At 41.9% G+C, this 16135-nt stretch overlaps 1 protein-coding gene across 1 annotated transcript in view; it reads left to right on the top strand.

Moving 5' to 3' along the window:
* Positions 1-390: 390 nt before the first annotated feature.
* Positions 391-16135, top strand: part of ATP1A1 (ATPase Na+/K+ transporting subunit alpha 1) — a 50828-nt gene continuing 35083 nt past the window's right edge. The window contains exon 1 of the mRNA XM_038393272.1: positions 391-562. Within this exon, the coding sequence (XP_038249200.1) occupies positions 545-562 (18 nt within the window). The 5' untranslated portion in view covers positions 391-544. The remainder of the gene's footprint in view (positions 563-16135) is intronic.

Here is a 16135-nt window from a genome sequence, read left to right on the forward strand (position 1 = left end):
CTGTAACAGAAAGGGAGAATGGGGTTGGGGTAATGAAATGGAGAGTAAGAGATCTGAATCTCAGGGATATCAGCTTCAGCTATGAAATTCAGTATCCAGGAAAGTGCAACAGCTGGACTGTTAATAGATATATGGGATGGAGCTATTCTTGGCAGATCCACAGGGCTTGGCTTGGTTCTCCACTGCACCCCCAGCTCTGCATTATGTGGCTAGATTTCTGTTCCATTCTCAGCAAAGGGAGGAAGGAGTTAATAAAATTCCTGCGGGAGGAAAATTACCTGCCACAGCCTGAAGGCATAATACCAGGTGTCAGCCCTGAAGGGAGGGGCTGACAAATGAATCTCAGTAAGAAACAGGCCAATAAAAGGAAAGGTTTGAAATGAGTAGAGCAAATTGATCTGAATCTTATGTCTTAGAGGATCCAATCTACAGAGTTCCCTACTAAACAGCCAAGAGGGTGAGAGATTCTATATCATATCCCCTCTCTAGAGAGGAGTCTCTGTGGGGGTAGAATGTGCTATGATGTATTTTGTGCTCAGCACTTATGCACAACAACAATGAGGTGAGAAACAAACAGATACAAGGAAACTCCCAGCTGCACTAACTAACCTGCATTATGCAGGGGCTGTTAAGGGAATTATTCCTGCAGTGGACAAGGGAAGGTCTGAGCTGTTTTCCACTGCTATCCCCACTCAATGTAGGATTTTTTTATTGCACTCTTAATGTTGACTCCAAAGTCTACTAGGATATAGTATTTTATAGTAACTGTATAATTGACATTGTTTGTTAGTTGTACAACCTAGATGTTTCACCAGCATACAAAGGTGATACCTGAGGAACATAAAACTGATGACATTATAAAACTTCTGGGATGCTATTCAAAAGGCATATAGTTTGAGGCAAATGCTTTACCCACCTTCTTTAAATGCTAAGTCTGAATATCTCCTTTGGCAAAGGGGGAGAGTTAGCACAGACAGGGGACCTTTCCTCTTCCAGCTGATGCTGACTAGATAACTGAGTAGGAGCAGAGAGAAAAGATTCTGTGGTGAAAGCTTGAGGCAGGTAGGGAGTCTGTATGCCTGGTTCTGTTGTGGATTTGCTCTGTGACAGTGGGAAACTTGCTCCATGTCTTCCAGATCTGTGAAATAGAGATAATCTTCCCAAGGCTAATGAGGTACTTGTATTGTGAAAGCCCCTGGAGGTCTTTTTAGAGAAAGGTGAGGTTGTAACTGATGGCATTTCTCTGGTTGAAATACAACAGCCCCTTCATCTGTCTGGGAGCTGAGCTGTGCCCACCAACTCACAGACACTGGGTGGGAGAGAGGATGAAGGAGCAAAGGGGGCTGCAGCTATTTAATGAACCCCCCTCCTGCTCTGGGTCAACACTGCATTGGCCATACAGAGGGGACCCTGGGATGGATGCTGTTAGTCGCTATTCAGCCTGCTTTTGAGTTGCCTGTACTCAATGCTGACCACCCTAGTAAAATCACTGGATCACTGCTGCTGTCTCTGACCAGGCTCGTGGCTATATAGAGAATGAGATGTTAGGATGCAAACTTCAAAACCGCAGCTCTGAGTGTGAGAAGGGGAGATAATCGGGCCCTTTCTTTGGGGCACATATCAAAGCTATTACAGGTAAAACCAACTGTGTCCAACAGTCTAATAAACCCCCAAGCAGTGCCATCTACAGATGGTGTAACTGGTATGTAGTGCCCCTTATGTCACAATAAGCAGCCACTTGTGGCATATACTTTAAAACACAGAAAACTGAAGTACTCTCTCACAATTTTACTGTAGAATGTTATGGGTTAAACTCTATCCTATAAAACCAGGGTAACCCCATTGACACTTTCAGAGGGGTTACTCTGCATTTTCATCAAGGTAACAAAGAATAGACTGTATCCCTAAAAGTTGGATTTTAAGTATAGAAAATACACTTGTCATATTTTCAGAGTCTCTTTTATACAATAATTAGGTAAATCAAACCTTTCTTTTAAGAGTCTGCAGCCATGTCACCTTAGCTGTCATCTGAACTCCACTTGCACTTAGAATTGAATATGAGCATCTTTTCACTCCCCTTTCTTACCTGTCACCGGTTGTTGAGTGCTATTCATCACCTGCTGTGTTCTAGACCAGAAATGGGTGTATTTTCAGTGGAGAGTGAAGTAATGACTGTACACTTAAAGTTCTTTGGGTTGAAAGATGGTGTATAAATATAAAATTATTATCCTTGTACCTAAACCTCATCCTAAAACCCCTTCATAAATTAGGATTCACATTTTTGAGAACAAGTCTACTACTAGTAGAGAAATTGATGTTAAGATTGATTTGGCCCATTCTGAGATGTGAGCGTTGTGAAAACATAAAATATCTTCTAGGCTATAGTTTCTCTGTTGGATAACTTTTGCTGATGAAGTGTGTTTATTATGCAGTGTTTGTTAATGGCATAATTCACAGCTCAAAACTATGATGACAGGAATATATTCATAATGTGAAATCAAATTCCTCCTACCCATAGCTGTCTCACTTTATTCCCATATATTTCTAGCACTTTTTATGGGAAGTGTAATTGTTAATAAGGCTTATTTTTTGTACATTCCATTTTGGGGAATGGAGGATTCTATGCTATTTGTTTTAATAGCATTTTGTCATGTTTTCTATTTGTTATATAGCTAAAAATAGCACTGTACAAAAACAGAACATATGCATGCACTGAAATAGGTTTTTTCATCATCACCATTATTTCCATTACAGAAGCATCTGAAGGCCTCAGTCCAGATTGGGTACCAATTGTGCAAGTCTCTGTACAAACACATAGACTATGCCTCAATCTAGGGCATCCCTGCCCCCCCGCCCCAAAATATGGTTTTTACATTGACATAGCTAACTCAATGGAAAATTCCAGTGGAGACAAGGTACTATAGTAAAAAGAAAAGGAGTACTTGTGGCACCTTAGAGACTAACAAATTTATTAGAGCATAAGCTTTCGTGAGCTACAGCTCACTTCATCGGATGCATTTGTCCACCAAATGCATCCGATGAAGTGAGCTGTAGCTCACGAAAGCTTATGCTCTAATAAATTTGTTAGTCTCTAAGGTGCCACAAGTACTCCTTTTCTTTTTGCGAATACAGACTAACACGGCTGCTACTCTGAAAGGTACTATAGTGTTTTCTTCAATGTAGCTATTTGAGATCAACCCCAGGTAGAATGTATAGGGTTGACCTTGACTAGCTGTGACAAAGTTTAAAAAATGACCATGCCTTGTCTCCACATAAATCCTCACTGTATCCAAGTTAACTCTGCATCTAGGATTGAGCATCCAGGTTAGCCTAGCTTGCATGCAAGCAGCCACAGTGCAAAGCCCAACCTGAGTTACTAGGTTTTCACTGATGCTGCGTTTACCCATGTGTGTCATTAGGACTTCTGGGGGAAATCTGTGCTGCAGTGAACTGCCGTGCTCTGTGAATTGTGGGAGAACTTGTCCGCCCTTCTGGATGCACAGGGGGAAATGGTGGAAAGGTACTGGAGTACTATCTGCACCTGTGTGATTTAGCCTGCATTTCCCCTACAAAGTGAGTGGGTTACCAGCCTGCGTGAAAGTGGATTTCAGCCTATTGGCCCAGGCGAGCCAGCTAGCCCCAACTGAAAGTGCTGCTAAACTTCATCTGTGTGTGTATGGGAGTGGGGCTAAGAGCAACACCTGAGTTATAGCCTTGTCTCTGCTGTGAAGACACATCCTAGGATTTTTATATCAGGAAAGCTATCTGGAGTTAGGCCTGGCCTACACTAGAAAATTAGGTCGGTCTAACTGCATCAGTCAAGGATGTGATGATCCACACCCCTAAGCAGCATTGTTAAACTGGCCTAAATCCCTGCTTAGACAGCACTAGATCAACAGAAGAATTCTTCCATTCACCTAGCTACAGCCTCTTGGCAAGGTAATTACCCGTCGGTGTAGGAAGTGTTTACACTCAAGTGCTATGGTGGCGCAGCTGTGCCTCTGTAGCATTTTAAGTCTAGATAAGCACTTAACTATCGTGATGCAAAACCCCAACTACTTCATGCAGTGAAACCATAATTTCCATAGACTAGTCAGACCAGGTGTAGGAGGGGAAAATGGAGAATGAGAAGTTAAATGATTTGCTCAAGGTCATGCAGTAGGTCAGTGGCAGAACAGGGAATAGAACCTAGTTTTTTGCCTTTCCTATCCACAGATCTCAAGACACTTTACAAACAGCAGTTTAGAGCTGCATCCCTCCTGTAAAGAAAGGAAAGAGCATTAATCCCCAAGGCACAGAGTGGTGAAGTGACTTGTCCAGTCACACAGTAAGTTACTGTTAGAGAGGAATAAGGGTCTTGAAAGTTAGATTGCCCGTCCTGGGATTTAGGAGATCCATATGCACTTCCCTGCTCTGCCAAAGACTTCTTTGTGATCTTAGGCAAATCATTTAGTGTCTCAGTTCCCCATCTATAAAAAGGGGATGTTATGAGGATAAATGCATTAAAATTGTGAGGTGCTCAGATATTAAGGCAATGGGGACCCTATAAGTACCATAGAAACTTACTGGCAGGTCTTGGGAGCCAAAAACAAGAGTTCTGCTTCCCAGGTTCCTTCTATATCCACTAAACTACACTGCCTACTTCTCATTCATACAACTTTTTCATTCACTTAAGTGATTTCCTCTCTTGTTTTAGTTTCCAGCTTACAAGGTGTTGCTTTATGGGCAATTAAAATAGAGCAATTAGTGTCAGATTTATATCTGTAGCACTTGCACCAAAACAACGCCAGTTTTGTGGCACTTTGCAATAATCCACTTCCCTCAATGTGAAAATCTGCATGGGAACTGGATTATCCCAAAGTGAAATAGCACAACTGTGTCCTTATCACTTTTGCTATGCAGTACTTTCAACACTCACTTGATAAAGCTTGGATGCCGAGAATGGAAAAACCTTCCACAAGCCTATTTTGTAAAGCACCCAGAAAATTCGATGCCACCACAAGTAAGACACAAACAGCCTCAGTCCAAACTAAGCTCGGGCACCAGAGCTCAGACACTAACACTACAAACTGGTAATGTATCCTGGTACAGTAGATAGGGCACAGGCCTGGGCACTGAGAGTTTTGAGTTCTGATCCTTAAAGAATCTTCTTTCTTTCTATATGGTCTACTAATGTCAGCACTTACTGTGCAAAAGTGCTCATGTGATTAGGCAGGGCTATAGCATAGTCCCTGCCTCTTTGAGTGACGTGCCTAGCTGATGAGTCCCTGATTCAGCAAAGTGCTTAAGTGCTTTGCTGAATCAGGGCCAGAATGCACATCTTGTGCAGGACTCGGCTGTCTAGCAAATAGCTTCAAATATTTTATTGATGTCTCTAAATCTAAATGATTAAAAAGATGGTCATCCAAGGCTCTAGGTGCCCAAACACATCATTAATACAATGAAACTCTTACAGCATTGATCACTTCAGCAGGAACTCAGCCAGTCAGCCACCTACATAGACTCCTTTCTACCCTTGCATTGTTCTGGAAAGCATACTCGGCCTTTTCCAAACACCCTATCAAAGTGATGACACTGGCACTGAGCTAGGACGGCTACCCAATTCAGTCTATTTCAGACCAAGAAGGGGAAGTCTGTTCCAGAGTCCTAGGGAGTCCTCGGAGAACACTCTGTTTGCAGCCCCCTTTTATAATAAAGGGATCCAGTTTGAACCCCCTTGCTGACTGGAGCTGTAGGAGTATGATGTGGAGAGAGAGAGAGGCAATCCCCTTGTAGGCCAGTTCAGCCCATTTAGGACTTATAGGTCATAAGCAACACTTTAAGCTTCACCCACAGCCCAACAGGCAGCCAGTGCAGGCTGTTAGTATGTGCTCCCAGCAAGATGCCCTACTCAATAAGTGTGGTGCACCAGCTTCAGCTTCTGAAAGGATTTAAGGTGTATTGTATACAGCACAATAATCACTTCTCTATCTTACTGGTTTTCTTTTTAAAAAGTGTAGGTGATGCTATTTAAATAAAAGGACATTCCGAGAACATCAAGTTTGCAAAATGAAAAATTCAAAAATCTGTGAATGCCAAAGCTATGATTGCTCATGGAACTATAATTCTGCTTCTTTGAGCAGATGCATTGCAATGCAAGACCAAATTATCTGCTAGTGTACATGGGTGGCTCCACTGGAGTCACTAAACTAGTACTCATTTACACCAGCAGCAAATTTAGCCCACAGTCTTTATTTACAGGCTAACATGCTCTTGTTCTTACCGAAACCCAGCCTTATGTAGCACAGCGGCTGTCTGGTGCTTAGTGAATGAGACCGATTTTCCAGCTCTGTGCTTGTCTTTGGTCAAATTCTATTTATACTTACCATTATGTAAATCTGTAATAAAACTAAATGCACATAGGTGTAACTGAACACCATTTGTAACCTCAGACTGAATACAGTGAATGAGGCAGGGGTTCATTTACTGAACAAGGATAAAATATAAATATTGCACATTTCCTAGCCTCATTCACTGGGCACCATTCAGACTGAAAGAAGCAGGTGTTCTATGCCAATATTTGTTTGAGATCATGGAAATAAGACTATATCATAATGCATACCCACAAAGGGAAGAGTTAAGGTTGCACTTTGCCACTTTCTGACTTCTTCACTTTGCAAGTTTAATGTTCTTTTAATGTAGTTTTTATAAGGAATACTCTTATAAATGTAAGTGCATAAGGTTTCATGAGCAACAGCTCACTTCATCGGATGCATTTGAAGTGAGCTGTAGCTCATGAAAGCTTATGCTCTAATAAATTTGTTAGTCTCTAAGGTGCCACAAGTACTCCTTTTCTTTTTGTGAATACAGACTAACACGGCTGCTACTCTGAAACCTGTCTTATAAATGTAAGATTATTTTAGTAAAATGTTGATACCAAGCTGTTCTACAAACTATACATTACTGGTAGCTAGGAAAAAAAAACATTTAATGGAGAAAGGCAAAAATTTCAACCAGCTCTAATATAACGAACCACTCTCCCAATCAAAATGCGTCACCATAGTCATGTTAAGAACATGTAGAAGACATATATTTTTGGCTGAGGATGATGGGGTCAGCCCCTACACTTACAAAGGGTGCCTTGGCAGTTAATGTACACAGAGGACCATGGGCTTAGGGTCTGGTTCAAAAGAAGCATGTACGCAGTATAAACTACATGGAATTCAATTTATCTGCCTTGGAATGTTGACGGGCTCAGACAACCCTGGAGCAATTTGAAGCTGTGGTTCCAGGGAGTCTAGGGATTTCAAAGCTGCTTATCTTTCAGATAACTAATTGGCAAAGAGAGAGGCATCAGAGTTTGTCTGCAGCTAGAGAATGGGATCCTATAGTACAGGTTTTCCAAATGTCACAAAATAACTGTGGAGAGTGTATCTAGTGGTTAGATCAGGGACTGAGAGTCAGGACTCCTGGGTTCCAGTCTTGGCTCTGATTTGCTGTGCATCCCTTAAGTCATTCAGGCCACTCTTTTAAAATTTGTATTGGAAGTGCCTCAGTTTTTGAGAGCTCAGTTTGAGACACTTTGAACTTGATATTTAGAAGTGCAGGGCAATTGCCGCTCCCATGTCCTTCAGTTGGAGGTGCAGTTTGCTTAAGCCCCAAGACTGAGACACCCCAAAACCACTGACCATTTTTTGAAGTGTTTGCCTGTCACCTTGTGTGCCTCAGATGCCCCTACTTGAAAGTAAAAATACTTACAAGCACAGCAGGAGGGAGGAGCAGTGAGGAGGGAGTGGCACAAGGCTTCATTGTTAATGTTTTGAAGGGGATTTGAAGGCCTTAGATGAAAGGCGCTAGAAAAATGCAAAGTATTATCAACAATGCAAAATGTTTAGATTCCTCGGGGGGGGGGGGACATATGAAGAAAATTAGCAAAGAATGGCATCGGAGGAAGTGAGCTGAAGCTCACAAGCTTATGCTCAAATAAATTTGTTAGTCTCTAAGGTGCCACAAGTACTCCTTTTCTTTTTTGCGAATACAGACTAACATGGCTGCTACTCTAAAACCTTCTTTTTAGTGTTTGTTTTGTTTTTTTGGTATCTTTGATGCTTGTGTGTTAAATGGCCTGGGTTAGTTTTCTGTTAATGGAATCAGGACATATCTTCTAAAATGATCTCATTAAAACTAAAAGACAAGCCAGTAGGGGGTGCGAGAGCTGTAATCACAGCCCGGGAGGTCGATGGAAATGAGGTTACACACAATCACCTTGTGTTCTGTGTCCTCGGTAAGTGAATTACCCTTTAAAAAAACACAAATCCCTTTTGCTTGCCTTTTTAACCTCATTCATAGAGAGAGCTACTGGTCAAACATCTCATTTTATCTTCGCCGCTGCTCCTGCCTGGTTTGTGGGCTATAAGTAATTCCATTCTTTGAAGATTTCACCTTCAGAGATAAGGGTGATGGGGAGAAAAGAGAAACAGCTTCTTAATGGGAGCTGCAGGTGCGTGGCTGTTCTGATGTGAAGGTCATTCTACTGTCTAAAGGCCAAAGATTACCGTATGTATGTGCAACAACTCCCACTGAAGTCAAAAGGAGCTGTGTTTATGTACTAGAGGGCCCCTATTGCAACATCACACACACTGATTGTAGGTGTATTGGCACCACAATAAAAAAAGGCTCAGGCAGATAATGGGACACTTGTATACTCCTTTAACTCTTTCTCACACACATAACTCCCAGCTTCTGAGTTCAGGCTCTGTCAGATGAGTAAAAAGCTTGGCTTCCCTGTTATGCCAATATATAGTACATTGTAAAAGCAGGTATACGTATGTGTGGAAGGCTTAGGCAGCATGTCTAGCAGTAAAAGCAGGAGACTGGAAGTTGGGTGTCCTGGATTCTTATCCTGACTTTGCTATAGACATGCTGCATGGCCTTGGGCTAGTCTGTCCTCTCTGCCCCTTGATTTAATAAAATTCACCTTTGTTAAGCACTATGATAAAAAGTGATGTGTAGCTATTAAATGTTATGCACCTGTTAATAACCAAGTCCTTGCATTTATATAATATGCTGAATCTCAAAGTGATTTACCTTAAACTCCATCTGAGGTTCACTTCATCTGCCATTGAAATGTATCCACTTACAGGGTGGAACTTGGCAGCTGAAATGTGGTTATGACATTGGAGTCCCTGAGAAGTTGCCAGATAGAAAGAACTTTCAGCCCAATAAACCTGGGCTAAATGTAATCCACTAATCTAGAGGTGAAAGTCTGTGTGCCATTACTGATCCTCTGAGCCACCCAATTCCCCTACCAAATGTGCTTTTTTTTTTAAACTTGTTTCAGCATCTAGCTGTACCACAGACTTACTGATTCCGTTATACTGCTATATCACTTTCCACACAAAGCAGAGGGTATTTTTTCTATTTTTGCCCTTAGCAACTAAACACTTGTACACAGAAGTAACTCCATTGATTGCTCTGGGGTAACTCCTAATCTACACCAGCAGAAGTAGAATTAGTCTGTTTTCACTCAAGACACTTTGGTGGTGAATTTGCAGTGGTGTACCATGCAATTTAGTTGCATATCACATTTGCAATCACAACATGAGGCATATGCCCCAATGGATTAAGGGCATGGCTACTCTGGAAACTTCAAAGCACTGTTGTGGGAGCGCTCCCACGGCAGCGCTTTGAAGTGCGAGTGTGGTCACATGCAAGTGCTGGGAGAGAGCTCTCCTAGTGCTCCTGATAATCCACCTCCACAAGGGGATTAGCTCCGCTGGGAGCACAGCTCCCAGAGCTCGGAGCCTGTCCACACTAGTGCTTTAAAGCCTTCAAACATGCTGTGCTCAGGCGGGTGATTTTTTTCACACCCTGAGCCAGCAAGTTAGAGTGCTATAAAATGTAAGTGTTGACAAGCCCTAAATGTATAAAGTGGCAGAACTACTGCATTGCACAGGGCTGAATGGCTCTGGAGTTTGGAAAAAGGGTCTGGTGTTTTTCACCTCCAAGTTGTAACTGAAAGTTGATATTTTTGACAGCTCTTTAGTGATAAGTGGGGGGGGGGGGAAGTGTGTAGTTTCAGACCAATTCCTAGGAGGCAAGTCTCCACAACAGGCAAGAACTATCCCCTTCGCAGGCAGTTTAGCAGAGAGGTCAAGGCTGAGTCAAACTCATGAAGACTGTTTTCCCTAGATGAGACGCTTCTGTCCAGGTCAGGGGTAAAGTATCTGGGCAGCACAACCTGGGAAACATGCTGCCCAGGCAGTATCTGTTTTCTGGATTGATAGAGGGACTGCAGTCTCAAGGACTGTTGATCCAGACCCTTTTATCAGTACTTATAAAGAAAAGAATGGACACTGAATTCTGAGGGCCCCCTTTGCATGTAAAGCTAAAGTAAATGCTGTAACACACCCTTGCCCTGAAAACAATTCAGCTTATCATTCTATAAATCTAATCTTAACAGTGTGCTGCATTGAGAGCCTTTGCTATGAAAGGCACTATGGCACAGTGCTCTGTGTGTACTGTGCAGTACATACAGGAATCACTTACTGCAACACAGCCTCCCCTGCAGTAGAACATGTTAGCTGGTTTGGCAACACTACACAACAGTTTTGGACAGTAAGAGAGGGAAAAAATCTGTATCCAATTGAATTTTGGTAGGTAGAATGCAATGATGGTGACTGGAATTTGAGGGTTAACACACCAACTGAAAAGTGTCATAGAAGCATCTTTGAAAGTCGGCACCTCCAGCAGCACAGTGATGCCAAGCAACAGGTTCAGGCACTGGTTCACTCTTGAATCAAGGACCTTGTCTAGACCAGTGGCTCTCAACCTTTCCAAACTACTGTACCCCCTTCAGGAGTCTGATTTGTCTTGCGTACCCACAAGTGACACTTTTTAAAATTTTAGACTGATTGTGTAAGCAAGTAATTTTTTAAGTGAAGTGTAAGAGTACACTATTACTGAAAAATTGCTCACTTTCTCATTTTTACCATATAATTACAAAAATAAATCCACTGATTTAAATACTGTACTTACATTTCAGTGTACAGTATATAAAGTCATATAAACATGTCATTGTATGAAACTTTAGTTTTTACTGACTTCACTAGTGCTTTTTAAGTAGCTTGTTGTAAAACTGGGCAAATATCTAGATGAGGTGACGTACCTCCTGGAAAACCTCTGCGTACCTGAGGGGGACGTGTACTCTGGTTGAGAAACACTGGTCTAGACTAGGATTTAAGATATGTTAGCATGTGTTTACTAGATTTTTTTAATATATATACATTATAATATATGTAGGTTAGCTTAGGCAAGGCACACAGACTTTAACGCATGCTAAACTGGTTGAGCTGACACCTAGAGGGGAAGATGGGCTTTAACGGGACCAGCGTAGAACATGTTCAGGTATGCACTGCCGTGTCTGCACTAAACTTTTTTAATACTTGTTAGTTGGCATGTATTAGTGAACATCACCCCCTTTTTTTTAAATCCTAGTCTGGGACAGAGTGCTGCTTATTAAATCATCAACATCTGGGTTTGCCTTAAAGCTCTCCTATCCTAGTTCAGCAGAACCTTTTTCATTCAGATTGAATTGGAACCATGGAATGTATTCTGATTGATAAAATGTTGAATTGTGCTTTTCCTTGTCAAGGCACCTCACAAATTGGGGAGGGGGGAGTCTATCATGCAAGTGATGCAAAGCGAGTAACATAATTGAAATGGAGAGGGGCTGATAAGAGCAGTTTCACTGTACTAGTTTGGCATGACCCAACTTATACAGTTGTTTGGAGTTTTGTAGCTGTGTTGATCCAAGGATATTAGAAAGACAAGGTGGGTAAGGTAATAGCTTTAGTTGGCCCAACTTCTGATGGTTAGAAAGGATAAGTTTGCAAACTTTGCAGAGAGTTGTAGAAGAGCTCCGTCACTTCCAACAGAAGTTGATCCAAGAAAACATCGCTTCACCCACCTTCTCTCTCGGTTATATAGCGAGAGATCAGAATGACAGCTGCAGGTCAGTTTCTTAACAGGGGTCTCAAATGGATTTAGGAAGGATAAGAGTGTGACGCAAGAACACTTGCGTTTAAGGTATAGGACTGGGAGTCAGGAGAGCTGGCCTCCATTCCCAGCTCCACCCCATTTTCTGCATGATGTTGGGCAAGCCACTGCCCTTCTCTGGGCTGGCTTCCCCATTTGTAAAATGAGATCATACTTGCCTAGCACATGGGGAGAAGGGGTGGGGGTGTTGTGTGGAGCTAAAATAATGTCTGTAAATTGCTTTGAGATCTCTGGCAGTATGGTGACTAAAATACAATTTTTTTTCTCTCCTGCTGGTAATAGCTCATCTTACCTGATCACTCTCGTTACGGTGTGTATGGTAACACCCATTGTTTCTTGTTCTCTGTGAATATAAAATCTCCCCCCTGTATTTTCCATTGCATGCATCCGATGAAGTGAGCTGTAGCTCACAAAAGCTTATGCTCAAATAAATTCGTTAGCCTCTAAGGTGCCACAAGTACTCCTTTTCTTTTTACAAAGTGTTGTGAACATCATAAATGATGCTTATTTAACAATAGAATTGGTTCCCTCCCCCCTGGATGAAGTATCTAAAAAGAAATGTTTATCTAATCAATTATTCCATTAAAACCTGGGTTAGCATGGTAACACTCTGTTAAAGAGAGACCCAATGATTATATTACTGTGTAATGTTTCCCTAAACAAAAGCTCACTGCTGTAGTGACTATTGTATTGTCTCTGATATTCATATAGCTACGGTTTGTAAACCTGTTAAAACTTCCTAAATAAGACATAGTTTTAAAAAAAAAAAACAAAAAAACTGGGTTAGCATAGCTATTAATTGTATCTCCCACAACACAGAAACGTTCTTTAAAATTGAAAAATAAATCAGACATACCCATCTGAACAGTAATAATAAAATTAGGAACTCGTATAGTGCTTTCCATCTTCAAAGCACTTTACAAACATGAACTAATTAATCTAGGCCCTATACATAAACAAAGGTGTGTAACCAAATAATCTGGAGCAATACAAAGATTTTAGCTTTGTTTCTGTTAGGCGGTCCGAGGACATGTTTGCACTTAAGGGCACTGCAGCTGTGCCGCTGTAGCACCTATAGTGCAGGCCCTTCCTACATGAGTGGAAGGGGTTTTTCCATCAAAGTAGATAATCCACCTTCCTAAGCAATAGTAGTGAAATCGATGGAAGCATTCTTTCATTGACCCAGCTGCATCTGCACCCGGGGCTTAGGTTGGTTTAACAATGGTACTCGGGGTGTGAATTTTTCCCCTCACCTTAGCAATGTAGCTAGGTGGATCTAAATTTTAACTGTAGACCAGGCCTGCAACAAGAGACATTTCTTTGACTACAATGATTTGGCAAAAATCAGTTTTGAAAACAGCCTTGTCCAGGCAGATCCCCCTCATAGAAAACATTGACATTTTGAATCATTCCTTTTAGAAACTCTTTTTTTTTTTTTTTGCCTCAGACATGACAGGCATTCTCTTATACCTCATCTACACTAGTATTGTTCAGGAAATCTCCCACCATGGCAGCTATGCTGGAAGTTTTAGTGTAGATTGGCTTCTTTGATTTTTTTTTAATTTTAATCATTATAAAATGAACACACCCATCTTAACAGTAGTAATATTAAGAACTCGTATAGTGCTTTCCATCTTCTAACCCTGCTCTGAGGTCAGGATCAGGCCCAAAATTTTCATTTCTTTAAATTTCACATGCTGCTAATTCCCCTATCTAAAGCCAGAGTGCTCTGTCTAAAACATCACCGTTTGATGCTGTGGAAATGACTTTAATAAAAATAAGTGATGCTTCCTACATATACTGCATCTTTCATTCAAGGCTTGCGAAATGGCTTACAATTATTTGAATACGATTGATCCCCGTTTTAGAGGGAATATGAGCTGGAGGCAGCTTAAGTGATTCACCACAAAGACTATACTGAGTCAGGGCAGAGCAGAGAATGGAACCCAGGAGGTCTATTGCCTTCTCTGATGCTCTAGCAACTAGATCAGTGGTTTTCAAACTTTTTTACTGGTGACCCCTTTCATGCAGCAAGCCTCTGAGTGCGACCCCCCCCTTTAAATATATTTAACACCATTATAAATGCTGGGGGCAAAGCAGGGTTTGGGATGGAGGCTGACACCTCATGACCCCTATGTAATAACCTCACAACCCCCTGAGGGGTCTTGACCCCCAGTTTGAGAACCCCTGAACTAGATGCACTAATCAGGAGGATACTGACCATATGGGGCACTAAACCAGGGCTAACTTAAAGAGGATCTGAAACAAGAAACTGCCCAGGACAGTGAAGTGACAAAATCTTACATGCTCCCATCTTCCCCTTTTTAATAATCTCTAGTCTATTCTGGTTTGGGGAATTTAAAGTTTCCTCATTAAAGGACTAGATAGCCATCCTCAATAAAATGAAGGTTCATCCACTTTGACAGCTACACCAAATCCAGGAGGCACTCTAGCTCTTCCACTCCATTGAAAACAAGGCTTCATTCTCTCTTTGGCTAGCACCATTTCCTGCAATTGAGCTATTTAAGGATCCACATTTCTGTAATACTACCAAGCTTACTACTTGAAGAAGAAAAGCTACCTCTGTACAGGCAGGTCTCCCTTAAATATCAAGATACCATTCATTATGGCTCAGCTCTGAAATGCGACTAGAGAGACAGAATAGTGGGGTCTTCCTGTGTGTCCCAAACTCTCGCTGCCAGGGCTGAATGGGGTCTACTGGGCTAATGAATTTGATTGGCTAAAATAGGATTTATAAGCAAAGGGAGAAAACCTGCTGACTAAGGAGAATTTTTACATAGTCACTTCTCGTAGGTTTTTAAGGCCACAAGGAACCCCTGTGATCTGACTTCCTGCCTAGCACAGGCCATGGAATCTTCCACAGTAATGTTTGTGTCAAGTTCAGTGTTGCCAACTCCTGTGATTTTTTTTTTTGGGGGGGGGGGGTCATGAGTCTGTTTTCCTTAAAGCTCCAGCTCCTGGAGCCAAGTGGATATATGATTATTTGAGCCTTCATTCTTAAAGACAAAGTAAGTTTCTAGCTCCCTGGCTGCAGAGACAGCTTAAAAATGTGAACTTAGTGCACCCTAAGGCAGAGGTTCTCACAACAAATTTTTAGGTAGCCTTAGAGTACAACCAACAAATCTTGCTGATGGCCACTCTCTGTTATTCCTAAAATACTTTAGGGAAAACACATATGCACATCTACATGTCCAAATCATTGCAATTTATTTATTTAGGACTTTTTTTTTTTTTTTTTGCAGACTCAATATTAAAAATGTATATTTGCCTCTATTCTTTACTGGACCTACACAGAATAGAAACACAAATAAGGTGCTGTGCATGTTGTCTTGTTGCTGCTTTTGCATTTTTTTGGTTGCTTTTTTAAAGACTTGCTAGAGAGTAAGTCTCGTGTGTGTTGTTAGCACTTTTCACAAATCACTTTTCACAGCAGACTTGCTCCTGAGTGGGTATGGAGGCAAAGGGGCCAGTGACAATGGGGCACTAGAGGGAGGCAATGGGGGCCAGGGTGATATGGGGGGTGAGGTTGGGGCCAAATCCCATCACCACACAGTCAGGGAACAGAGCCTGGAGCCTTCCATCTAAGGGCTGAAGCCTGACCCCACTGCCCCCCAGGAAGGTGAGGAACTCACTGGCTGCCTGCTCCTCCAGCTTTTGCCTCCAGAGAGGGACATGGCCCAACCAATACTGACAGCTTTGGAGGAGGGGCCGATGCTTTGCACACCCCACCCATCACTGCCGCGGTGGCCGCACGAAAAAGCCCCTGGTATCCGTGGTGGCCGCACTTAAGAAACACTGCGCTAAAGGCTCAGAAAGCAAATAAAAAGAACACCAAATCTATTCTTACATAAACTCATGATTGGCTTTAAAATCTCATGATTTTTGGTGAGCCTGACTCAGGATTTTTGAACAGTTGTGGTTGGCAATACTGCACTAGTCACAACCTTCTGGTCATAACTATGCTTGAAAGCACTGAAGTTGGCATGCTAAAGTCTAGTGCAATCTCTCAGCTGATAGCTTCTGAATAGCAATTTTTTGCCACCAAAAAACGTGTGTGTATGTATATGTGTATGTATAT

This window comes from Dermochelys coriacea, chromosome 1, assembly GCF_009764565.3.
Source record: "Dermochelys coriacea isolate rDerCor1 chromosome 1, rDerCor1.pri.v4, whole genome shotgun sequence".
Taxonomy (NCBI): domain Eukaryota; kingdom Metazoa; phylum Chordata; order Testudines; family Dermochelyidae; genus Dermochelys; species Dermochelys coriacea.